The sequence below is a fragment of the Cygnus olor genome, chromosome 6 (assembly GCF_009769625.2).
Source record: "Cygnus olor isolate bCygOlo1 chromosome 6, bCygOlo1.pri.v2, whole genome shotgun sequence".
Taxonomy (NCBI): domain Eukaryota; kingdom Metazoa; phylum Chordata; class Aves; order Anseriformes; family Anatidae; genus Cygnus; species Cygnus olor.
In genome coordinates, this window is record NC_049174.1 from 420,877 (window position 1) to 433,889 (window position 13,013).

Consider the following 13,013-nt stretch of genomic DNA (forward strand, 5'->3'; position numbering starts at 1 on the left):
GTTGTACTTTTATTTTGCCATCAGCTATTTCTCATGCCAAATGGGCACAGAGCGTGAGATATAGTACATCAAATTTCCCATGCAGACTGGAAAACCTAGCTCTAAAATTACCCTAACTCTTCATTAGCCCTTACAGCTTTTCAGAAAAGAATGCATTCTACCTATTGACATCAAAACTGTGCTGGACTGATATTCTTCTCTGTTCTAAGATAACCATTCCTTAAAATGCAGTTATCTGACTAGTTCACCCTTATATCTACTGTCTAGCAGCTCCAGTAATGTTACAGAACTGAATGGAAGCCTGCCCTCTTGCATATGGGATTTAAACACAAACTGATCCACACCTTGTAGTAACCATAATGAAGAAAAGCTAGGAAAATTTTCTTGAACTGAACATGCCACAGAAACCAAGTACAATAAGGTTTACAGCTAAAAAACCCTTCTGACCTTAAAAATCTATTAATACATAAAACAAATAAATAAATAATGGGAAAATATCTGCCATCTGAAATATCCAAGTTCTGCTTTTTCAGCATATTTTACTAATTATGTAACAAAACTATACCAAAACTGGTAAAACTGCATTTTGTATGAAGCAAATTAATCAGTGACCTTATTTAGTGAAAAACCCAACCCTCTGTTTATGTAACTTCAAAGACAGTAGCTAAACAATGTGCCCAATTTAAATTTGCTGATTTAACCATGCTACAGCACTTAGCCAAATTTACTCTTTGTAACAATGCTCTGACTCGCTTTAAAACCGGATGTAAAAATGTCATACAACACCTCTCCAGATTTACTTGTCTCTACTTTGCTGCATGCTCCAGGTATTACTATGATAATAGTCTTCTACTGATGAATGCAGTGCTGATTCAGCCGGCCTGCAAGCTGCTTCAAGAAGACTTGGCAAGCCATAAAGAACACCCCTCAAAAAAGAGGGTTTCTCTTTTTAATTCCCCCCCCCCTTTACTTCCTGCTTTCCCCCGCCTCCTCCCTCAAGATCACGAACTAAGAGAACACCAGCTTCTGCAAATGGGCTCATTCCTCTACACTTCAGACTTTTTATTAATATGCATATTAGAGCTGTCAAAATGATGATGCTAAAATTGAGTTGGAGCTATTTTCTGTTCACCTTCTACAAGGGCAGATAATTGAAATAACCTGCATAAAACACTTGCTCATTTATATAACTCACAGTTCAGCAATACTTGTTATATAAAATACAAACTATATACATTAGAAGGAAAATGTCAGAGTAGTGCTGATCTTTAAAATTATCCTTTACCACTATACTTAACAGCTATTCAGTTTTCTCATTGTAGCAAACTGATTTATTGATTTTTTTCCTCTAATGATTTTTTAATCTCTGTATTGAAAGATTGCTGCATTTCTAAATCCTATGACGAAAGATTGTAACACAGAAATAATTTTATGCACAAAATGGTCCCAATGAAGTTTAAGAGCTTTTGCTGGAGTTTTAAATCTAACTTTGAACAGCTCCATTCTGATCCCTAATTCCTTATAGAAGCTTCTTCCTGCCTGAGCTGTGGAAGATCAGAATATGGCCCACAACTGAGTCCTAAAACCACCGCAGAGCAGTGCTTTGCATGTCAATGTGTGCACAGAAAATGGTTGGAGAAAGGTCTTTTACAGATTTGCTGCAGAGGCTAAGACTTTTAAGTTAAAACAAGCACCGAATGTATTATGCACAAAACATACTGTATGAAGGATTCTCAGCTTGAGTATCAGCTTAAATGTTTTGTCTTTCTCCACATCTCTTGCTCATACTTGTGCTCCTGAAATGTTAATGTATGTCACCTCAACAGGGCTTTTGTGAAAAAGGAATGTAATGAAAGAAATAGTAGATCACTCTGAGTTGCTTGTTACTTCCTGACCTCAAATACTGACAGAGGCACATTATTTCTATACCAATTACATACTTCCAAATGAGAGAGTATGCCTTGCCTTTCAATGCAACAAAAAGAGAAAAATACAAGTAGAGGCACTTTAATGGAGTGCTGCAGAGCAGAGTGAATTAAGTTTGGCAGAGCCTTATTTTTCTCCCCTACCAAATTAAGCGATTCATACTGCTCTACACAGGTTTAAGCTAAGGTTAAACTGAACTGGAGCAAACTGAGGTGCTCACACGTGTTCTGGCCCCCTGACTTTATTGCAAGTAGCAACATCCAGCAGAACAGACATGCAGGTATAGCCTTTAACCACCGCAGCAGAACATGCCTGAGCTCACCTGTCACTGTCTTTAGTATGTGGCTGCTTGCCCAGCATTTACAGTTGTTTCTTTCCTGTCTCCAAGCAGCTCTGATATCCCACCGCTGCTGTGTTCATCCTCCAAGGAACACCTGCCACCTTCCAACTAGCACCGGATGTCTGACTGGCAAAATTTCTCCAGCTAAGCAGGCCTTGGGGTAAAGGTGCCACACTCTTAATTTTGTGAAACGTTTTGCATGGGTAGGAGATTGCCAACATCTCAAGCATCAGAGAAGCAGGAAACAAGAGTCTGTGCCCTGCCTCTCCTGCAAAAATCTGTCTACTACCACATGGTACATTTAAACTTCAGACTTAAAAGCAGTATCAGAAAAAGAAGAAATGTGCCTCTTTCAATCAAAACCAAAAGAATCTTCCCACAAATACAGAGAGAAGAAAGGAGCTTATGAAAGTGCCAATGTTGCCAGGCAGATGTGTTCTGTGAAAGCAGCCCAGAAGTAACTTCCATCAGAGCTGAGGAGATTGTTGCAGCTGTTCCACCGCTTCTGACATCTGAACACACAACTTATCTTTGGCAACAGCAAACAGAAAATTCCCCACAAAATATTTTGGGAAGGTTTTCCCATCTCTGTGTTTATGGATGAATAAAGTCTCCTGTACCTCTAAAATGATGTACTTCCTCATTAGCCCACCACAACCGTTTCCTATTTTAATGCCTCCCCTATACAACAGGAATCCTAGGTCTGACTGACTTGACCCTTCTCCATGCTTTTCAAGTCCCTATCTGCTTCTGCAGTCATCTGCCGCATCTCGTACTAACCCAGCCCTTCCTTCCACAATGCTAATTTCTTACAAATGTCCTGTGACTAACATTTTCCAAGTTCTACACAGCACCCCAAAAGCAGCCTTTTTTTTTTTTTTTTTGTACAGCCTTCCTCTTCCCTTCTTCCCCTGTACTAGACAGGTGATCCCATGAGTACAGATTCTTTGGGTCACAGTACAGCAACAAGAGGCAGAAGACAGATACAAGGCACTACACTATTGCTTGATGAACTTATCAGCCCAGCCAAGCATGGCTATACACAGTCACTGTGTAAGCTTTCACTGTTAGCAGAGAAGCTGGAATTTACAATTCTATCACTCAAATATGCTGATGAAGTAGATCAATGCTTGAACATGGGCTTTTTATTTTATTTTTAATTAAGGATCATTTACTCATTTCCAATTAGTTCTGTCAAAACTCCCCAGTTCCAAAAAGCTGATGTGAGGTACAGACAGAACACAAACAATCACAATTTTAGAACCAACTTCCAAAAAGAAGATGTAAATGCTAAGTGTATCTAATGAGATTGCAGCAGCCTGTGCTATGCTTTCATCTTCTACACACCTACTTTCTCTACAGAATTAGATCTCATTTTTAAATGGGATTCCTATCTATCCCATGTGTATTATATTACACTGTCTTGCCCGCAGACATCCACATGCTCTAAGACAAAAACATCAGAATCAGAGACACATGGCCTTTGTTCCATATTTGACTTTCTCTGACTATCACAGAGATGTTATCTCTGATGTTATCGGTCAGAGAACAGCAGATAAATGCTGAGATAAACACACCTTTTCTAATGCATTTTTAAATTAAAGGAAGACTCACAAAAATCAAGTATTTCAGAAAGGAATTCTGGTTTTCACTCAGACTATTTAAATAGCAGAAGAAAAAAATCTCTTACCACATCAAAAGCCAAACATTAGCACACACGTGACTAAGTTACAAAACCTTACTTTGTCCTTAGTTGTGCACAAAACTGTGCTATTGTAGTGGCAAAATACAGGACATGGCACTGAGATTGATACTTGTCTTCACTATCTTGAAATCAGCAATAGGTATGATTTGTCTATTTGCTGTAGTCTAGAGTCTAAAGGTAAATAGAATAATTAAAAAATAAATGCAGAAATGTAACGAGCATCAAGAATATCTATGACATTAACAAGCATCCTCCCAGCTGCCCTTTTAGCTTTATCTTTCTAAAAGAAGACATACAGGGAAAAAAAAAACACAAAAGGTAATTAACAAAGAGCTCATATTTTTCCTATACTGTCTTGAGCCTTTTTAAAGATCATACCCAGAAACAGTACACACGTTCATTGTTTATTTCCTGGTTTTCAGAAGTCTGAGATTAGCCACTTCAGGCTGGTTAAGTGCCTCTGGATAATTTTGATATCTAAGGCTTTTAGTATCCTCTCCTTTAAAGATATGTACTGAAGCACACACATTGCAGAGCATTCTCCACTTGCAGAGCCCAGTCCTGTTACCATGCCTTAGTCATGCTCATCTCAACCACAGCAGTTGCCTCTGCATTCTCCCTTCTTCTCGGCTACCACAGCCTGATTCCCTGATGGTCACCACACTGCCTGAAATCCACTGGCTGCAGAGCTGTAAACAGGATACAGGAAATAAGATGTCTCACTGATTCCACACGCAAGTCTGGATTCCTACAGAAAACAGGTTTATTCTCCTCCACTGTTTATCACCTTCTGCCTGGGGATTCCTGAAGTGACTGATGTTAGAATCTGAGAAAGGAGCAGATGTCTCAGAGATATGGCCTTACAGACTGCACCTTCGTAGAATGTACCTTGTGCTGAAAAGGATCTGAACAGTCACTTATATTTAGGTCATTAACACCATCCTGCATGAGTAATAGAGATCAATTTTCTTTCCTAAAAAGCCTAACAAAGTGTAGATTTTGGTACCTTTGGAATCAGCCTTCACAGAGCGAATACTGTTTGCCTGTAAATACAACATAGGCAGCATTACACTGCAGTAAGTCATTAAAGGGATTCTCATAGCTTCTGTCTCACAAGGCCAGAACATTCAGGAGAACAGCTGAATCCAGCCAAATGCAAAATAGATGCCTGCATTTGCAATACTACTAGTAAGAAATATGTGGTAACATTTTACTGATCACTTCTTGAACTTCTAAGTAATTTGAATGTTCTGAGTAATTTGTTCAAGAAGAAGTTTAATCTAACGTATGTTTACTGTGCTCTAGAATACCAAACATCAGAAGTTTCTTTTTTTGTTTAACTGATGCGTCAGGCTAAATTCTAAAGCCATCTCTTCTAGCCATTGCAAAACGTTGGCCTCCACTCTTACCATCTTTGTACTGAAACAAATAAAAGCTCTGCCATAGGAGTTACCTGTATCACAACACTGACAAAAGGCCAGCTCTGTGTTAATCATAGCAAATTATCAGAACGAAGAACCAGGCCACTGCACAGGCCACATAGAAGCACTGTACATGGTAAGGTGTCCATGCTGCAGCAGCTGCAGACCAGTACAATGCAGATATTCTGCACCTGCTGAGATAGAGAAGCAGGCACGTATATGTTCCTAGAAACATTGTTCATGCTAAGTTGGTTCTGGGACACTTTCACCCCTGAGCCAAGATTTATACATATACCCATTTTTTTTAATCACCTGCCAGAATCACAGTATCACTGTCATCAGAAAACACACATCTGCCTCTGCTGCCTAGCTACCCTCTCATTAGAATAAAAGGTTTTTCTTCTAATGGCACTTACATATATTCCGTAACTACACACTTACATTCTTACATCTGTGGTCACCTCCCGTGCTAAACACGGTGAGTAAACAACTGCTTGCTTCCAGGAAATATGAACACTGCTCCTTCCTCTGATGGCTACGTGCCTTCCATCCATAAAAATTAGTTGTTGATTCACTACCTCACATTCTACACCTGTGCATTAAAAAGTGCACAACACAAATATTCAAACAGACTAATTTTCTGTGGCCTGTTACAATCGCTCACTGAGACCAGAGGATGACAATCGTCTACTCTAGGAGTGACAACAAGGTTAGTAAACCCCGATCTCTTTGCATGGTGGGTGAGGCTACAAGTCCAGAGACCTACAGAGTTCTCATGCAATTCCTTTTCTCTTCTCTGTTATTTGACAAACTTGCATTAAATTGCATTTAAATTCAACCATTAATACTTCTAACAATATCATGAATTAAAAACTAAAGGTTATGTCATAACATTGGCAAAATCAAAGATAAAGCTACAAGGATGTCCAAACTGTGCCAATTCATAAAATACCCTACTATAGGAAAACTAATTTAGTCTTTGCTAAGTAACTCAACTTCTAGTGTCCACTAATTTGAATGTTCTAAGAACCCATGTTAGTTTCTTCAGCAGTATGTGGAAACAATGAGTGCAATAAAGTACATTATGAATTAATCATACTTTAAAGTAAAACAAAACTTCAAGTTACATAATGAGCACAATTACTTAACAAATAAACAGCATTCTAAACACTGGAGGACATCCACAAAACACATGCAACACTGTCTTTAAAAAATGGAGTTCAAATTCTAAAAACACCATCAGATTTTTGGAACGGAGTCTTGTTATACAGTACTTGGACCCTCCTGTGGAAGGGTATTCACATCATATAAAAGCTGTTTCCTAGCGAACAGCCAAGCAACTTAGGCACAATCTCTGCAAATTCCTCCCATCCTCTTTACCATACTGATTAACAGGCAAACACTTATTTCCAAGCCAGCTCCTCACTACAGCTGTATGACTATACACCATTTGAAGCAGAGAGCCAGGAACCTGAAGCCAGGAGGTTTTCCCCACTGATTCTTTATGGTGTACATATCATCATGTACTCGAACTCCATATTCATTTGGTTTTACATCCCAGCTGAGGTATGTGATCTGATTTTATCCAAACCACCACGAGGTTTATACCAACTATCGAGTATGTGGGGGTGGTGGAATGAAGTCACAATTCAAAACTGAAGTGGCAGTGCTTCCCATTGCCCTTCTTTTCGACTCATATACAGCCCTGTTACCTAAGGAAACACTCACCAATGGCCAACACTACTATACATTAAGAAGCAACAATAAATTAAAAAAAACACACTAGAAGGCATTTCCCCACTTCAGGGCTCCAAAGACAAGAATCCCAGCACCACTGCTAACAACTGCTCAGGATAACGTAGCAACTTGCCTGGCTCCTGCTGCTCTCCACTACAGGGGACTGTGCCAAGGGGCTCTGTACCCTTACCACTCCACAACAGTGGTGAATGGATCACACTACTGTGGGGCTGGAAACACTGCAGAGGGCCTAGCGGCTGTGTTCTGCTGACTGGCATCCTAGTGGAACATCCAAGAGCATCACTCTGATCCAGGATAAACTGAAGATGTCTAAAATTCTGAGGCTTACTACATATATCTCACTGGTAGAACCAAGTCCAGTTCAAAATAGCGGGCTTCAGCTACATTGCCAGTAAAGTGTTCCTCTCTGATATGCAGGACAGATGGATGGGGGATCTGGAAATATTTCAGATTGAGGAAACTCACTTTCCACAGCAATGCTTGCCAAAGTAAACATTACAGTCTTGCTCTTCCTCAAATGCCTGAAGGAATCTCGCCAAACACACTGATAAAGAAAAGTGAAGTTGTAAAATATGATCTGTTTGAATTCAACATTTCCATGAAACCCCTACAAAACAACAAAAAAAAGTTGACTTTCAGTCTTTACAGACTGCTTATTATCTTTTAAGTCATTTTTGCCAGGTGCTTGAGTCATTAAGTCGTTTATGTCAGCTCCTATTTCAGCTCAGAATGGCATACCAGGAAACAGTGTAAGCTAATTTGTTTCTGTTGTTGTCCAAATGTGGCCTGCCAGAAGATTATGGCATGGGAATGATAACACCAGAGTATCTAATGTAGTAGTATACCTTGCCTCAGTCAGTCGTGTGTCTAAACAGTACAAACAGAAGAACAAAAGTGAATGTTAGGAAGTCTCCAAATAGATGCTGATTTTAGATGTTAAGAAATAAAATTATCACAAGAAATCAAGTTTCAACCAGAAGACTGGTACAGTGTGATTAGAATAAATTCTTATCTTGGAATAAATCTTAAGTTCAAAGGAATGGAGCTACTCACATTTCAGCCTTCTTTCTGTTAAGTGTTCTAAGCCCACGCTCTTTCCTTCTCTCCAGTTCAGAGGTCTCTGAAGAGCCAGTTTACCATTGCTAGATGTGCAGGGCTGATTTTCAGCAAAAACAGGTTGCATCAATTCCTTTGAACTCAATGATCTATGCAGACTTTCATCAGCTGCCTGTTGGGACCACGGGAAAGCACAGCAGAGCCCACCCTCATAGCTGCAGATACAAAAAAACCTCTGGGCAGAGAGCTTTGAATGCAGTTGTTGGAGCTGCCCTGGCTGAGCACGAGGAAGCACTGCACTCATGACAGCAGCTGGCAAGCTTATGGTGAGCTCTGGGAAAGCAAGAACTTTAAAAGAGCTCTGAAAGTACTCCCTGAAACATGTTTGATGAATACTGATGAAGCCAGATACTCAAATGAGGGCAAGAAAGTCTTAAGTCTTACGCAGCTAGGTCTCAGATGACGAAAGTATGTTCAAAGCATATGTAAACGTACTCTGAGTTATGCATATTACTTATCTAAATGTGTCAGAGCAGTCTGAACCTTGCAAAACCGAGCCTTGAAATGCAGCCTTTCATTTTCACCCCATATGAAGCAGCTGCCCTTTGAAGATGCAAGTTTTTCCTTGAACAGTATTTTTAAATTGCACATATATACACACAACACAAAAACACTAAGAAATGCTTATAAATTTCTCTATTAAAGTGACCTGATGCACGATAAACAGACACAGACCCAACACCGTTCCCCTGCTAACAGTATCCACAGTCACACGCTGCACTGAAAGCAATACCATTGATGTTTTGCTATTCCTAGATTTACAACAAATGCTGGCCTGCCTCTCCTCCCCCACCTTCCTACCCCCAAGGAAAACCCTGATTTCCTATGTTAACAAAAGGTATTCCTGGAAACAACAACAAAAACATTAAATAAGCTAACCTATAATTACTTATTGTTCAAACAGGCTTTCAACCTACTTGTTATTGCACATTAAAATGTGTCTAATAGTGTTTACTGGACTTTGAACTGCACATTTTTAGAGAAAAAAATAAACCAATTATTCTTTCCAGCTGAAACAAACACTACCTAGGTATTGCTGTTCACAGGTACATCAAAAATAACGTAGAAGTACAGTCAATCAATGCAGATTGTATATTGCCAAAAAGATGCAAAGGTACCTTAACCAGTTTTGCCCCTGGCAAAAAGGGGACAATGAGCTAATGTCAGAAAATCTTTCTGCTGCTTAAGGTCAGTAGCATAGGAAGCACTGCCTGTCATGCATGAACTGAAGCCCTGGGTTAGCCAGGAATATAAGCGGCTTTAAAAAAAAAAACAACACTGACTTCTTAATTGGCCAGTGACAATCCTGATGAAGAAAGCTGTTTGACTAGCCAAGGAAATGAATGTGGCATGGACAGCTAATGGAGCAACTTTATCAACAAAATAAAAAAGATATTTTGTTCATCCACTGAGGATCATATTCAAAGAAATAAATCTATATTCTACCTTGATGGCACTTTTCTCAAAGACAGGTAAATCAGTTACACTGTACAGCTCTGGGACACATGCTCTAGAACACTTCTTGATTTGCCTGGTTTTTTTGACAGTTCACCAGAGGTGATCTTCAGCATGCCATAACCCATGAATTGATGAAATGAGTAGCACATCATACAGACCTCTACTTTGCTTCTATCCAGAACTTCTACAATGAAACATTTAAGAGGCTTAAATATTAGGCTAAAAAAAAAAAAAACAACATAATATTCACCTTACTAGTGTTCAAAAGCATTAGATGAAGCTCTGATTTGCAGCTACCAGCTATGGCCTCCCTACCTGTTCAAACGTCCATGTACTGAAGGGTACCATACCCACGTTTCTTGGGCAAACATCGGTACCAGCACTTTTCAGGTAAGCAGTGCACAGAAAAGCATGCCTTATCTTTTAAATCTGTTAGTTACCAATGTTACAACAGCACTTACAAGCTCCTATATACTGTATGTAGGCACTGTCAAAGAAACAGTGCCAGTTCACAGAGTAAACACACTAAACAAGCTGAATTTTCAGTTTCTCAACTTGCTCGAACCATCCTGTAAGTAGTAAGAACTAGCAGACAATAAATTGGGCTGGCCAGCAATTTTCCAATCAAACAGGGTTTTTATTGGAAAAAAGAATTACTTCATCACAACTGGAACATTTCTCAGAAACATCTGCTGAACAAAACTTCTCCATAAAAGCTATTTGAATTCCCTGTGAGCCAGTTATCCTTCCCCACAGAGCCCAAATCACAGCAAAACTCGGGATGAGCGAAGTTCATCATATCAAAGCAGGAAGTTACTGTGGTTTGTGTACTCAGGGAAGAGCCGATGACAGTGCTTATTGTCAAGTAAGGCCCTATATCAGTCATGTCTTCCCTTCATTCTCCTAGAGCCCCCCCCCAAGTAATGGCACAAGTGACCCTGAACAGCTTTTTTTTTTTCCCTTGGGGGGGGGGGGGGGATGGGATGGGATGGGACGAAGTGTTTGACTATTTTTGCGAAGCCTTACATAAAGTTAGCATCTTCATTCATGAAGAGCAGTCATGCCAGTCATTCAGAAAGACTAACTGCAAACAAACCATACAGTCAGAACTGCCACAAACGCTCATCTCTGATTTAGCCACGTATCAAAATGAGCAGGCTCCCACAGATGGGAGCTGCAATTAGATTTTTGTGGTTAACAGAGTTTTACTACTGGCTTCCACACAACCAAGGGTTTGGCTGAAGTGTGCTCACTCCACAGTAACTCAGTATTTGGACTCTCCACTCCAAAAATGAAAATGAGACCCATGTATGAGAAGCAACTTCCATAGGAAAAGATTCTGCTCCAGTAGATGTCTTCCTTACATATGCAGAGTTCTCAATAACGTTGACATAGGGAGAGCTAATTTTATCCATCATTATTTTCCTTGGGGTTCTGGTCATTAACTGAGACCAGACAGTCTAACCACCTTGTTTGCAATCAGAGCACAGCAAACAGGGAATGCTTTGGCTCCTTTTAGTCTGTCTGAATTGTGGAGCTGGAGGAAAAACACAAGAAGCCTTTCACCACCTTATCCCCACGTACACCCTGCTTTTGGACAAGGCACAAATCACAGCCTTGGTCCTCCCTTCTAGCAGGACATCCACTCCATCCTATTACCCTCAAAGAAGGTGTTTGTTCCTCTGCAGCAGGGGATAAAGAATTCTTCCAGCCTACTCAGAGTGCACCCTCCAAAGACAGAACAAAAATGCAAGCTACCTGTGCCCAAGAAAAGTTACCTTTTCAAGCACGGATGGTTTCAGAACATACTGGAGAGGGGGCAATTCTGTCTTACCTTCCCTGCACAGTGTCTTTTTATGAGTGTGTTCACCCTTCCCAACCATTCATGGAAACCTTCATTCAAACCTATGTTTCAATATTGAAAAGCCATGAGCAATTGCACAGATGCTTTTCTTTGAAGATTCACCGTGTATTGTATGCTTACCCATAATTCCTATGCTACCTATGAAGGTGACACAGTAAGCATGTAACATCACATTTCTCCTTGAAGTGGTTAGCACCAGCTGAAAAGTCCAGCAACAGACTTAAGATGGAGACCTTGAACTCTTCCATTCAGACACATCACACTGCTACACTTTTGTCCAAGATTTTGTGACGCTTTTCACCACCAGTAACAAGTCCTTATCCATCTTAATATTAGCAGAAGTGGAATAAAGGGCTAGCAGTAACAGAGCAGTCCACATATCCTAAAAATAAAAGTACCTGTTCAAGAGCTCGTCTCCTTTAATCTTTATGAAAATTCTGTGAAAGCTCAACCTGCTTTCAGTTTCAGACTTTGATATTGGTGTGATCAATGAAATCTAACCTGAAATATTTCTTGAGCTGTTTTCAAACAGCAACCAGTTATTTTTCCACTGACAACAGTGTATCTAATCAAAAATAAAGGGATGCAGCAAAGAACAGAGACAATGACAGTGATTCACTACAATTTTCATCAGAATTGAACAAAGATTTCATTCATCAGATTTTTTCTTTTGCAATTTCCTAGGGTAATCTTGCAATTTTAAATCTTAATGTTTTAATACTGAAAGCATTTTATCTGTCTAGTCTCATGATAAACTCAGAGAAGCGAAAGCATTGATTATTTTAAGGCAGAATATTACATATTTATATAAACTACAACAAGATGTGTGCCTAGGCAACACTTTTAATCAAGAAAATTATGTTCTGAAAATATTACAACAGGATTTTGTTCTTTAAGTAATTCTTTCAGAGCTACATTCCATTAAAAATTTTACTGAGTCTTGCTGGGATGGAGTTAATTTTCTTCACAGCAGCCCATATGGTGCTATGTTTTGGATTTGAGGCTACAATAACGCTGATAACATACCAGTGTTTTGGCTATTGCTGAGTAGTTCTTACACAGTGTCGATGCTCCCCTGTGCCCACAGTGAGTAGGCTGGGGGTAGGCAAGAGGTTAGGAGGAGACATCTGGAAGAGCTGACCCAAACTAGCCAGAGGGATATTCCATGCCATGTATCTTCAAGCTCAACAATAAAAGCTAGGGGGAGAGGCTTTTGTTGCTGTTGTTTACAAGGTGGCTGTTCAGAGACTTGCAGAGCATCAGTCCGCATGTGGCAGGTGGTAGTGAATCAACTCCCTTTGCTTGTGTTATTTCCACTCCTTCCCCCCCCACCCCTTTTCCTTCACATATTAAACAGTACCTCAAACCATGAGCTTGTCAAACAGAACTTGTCACTTTTGTTCCTTCTGTTTTCTCCCCTGTCCC

At 39.9% G+C, this 13,013-nt stretch overlaps 1 protein-coding gene across 7 annotated transcripts in view; it reads right to left on the reverse strand.

The window, feature by feature from the left end:
• The window catches only part of SPATS2L (spermatogenesis associated serine rich 2 like), a 78,378-nt gene that overhangs the window by 40,560 nt on the left and 24,805 nt on the right, over positions 1-13,013 (reverse strand). For 2 of the 7 annotated variants that reach the window (XM_040562062.1, XM_040562063.1), the window contains exon 3: positions 8,204-8,421. The exons of 4 other annotated variants lie outside the window; for them this stretch is intronic. In XM_040562062.1, coding sequence (XP_040417996.1) covers positions 8,204-8,333 — 130 coding nt within the window. In that variant the 5' untranslated portion in view covers positions 8,334-8,421. Of the gene's footprint in view, positions 1-7,615; positions 7,672-8,203; positions 8,422-13,013 lie in introns of those variants that run through there. One more of the 7 variants, XM_040562064.1, reaches the window with a different exon arrangement.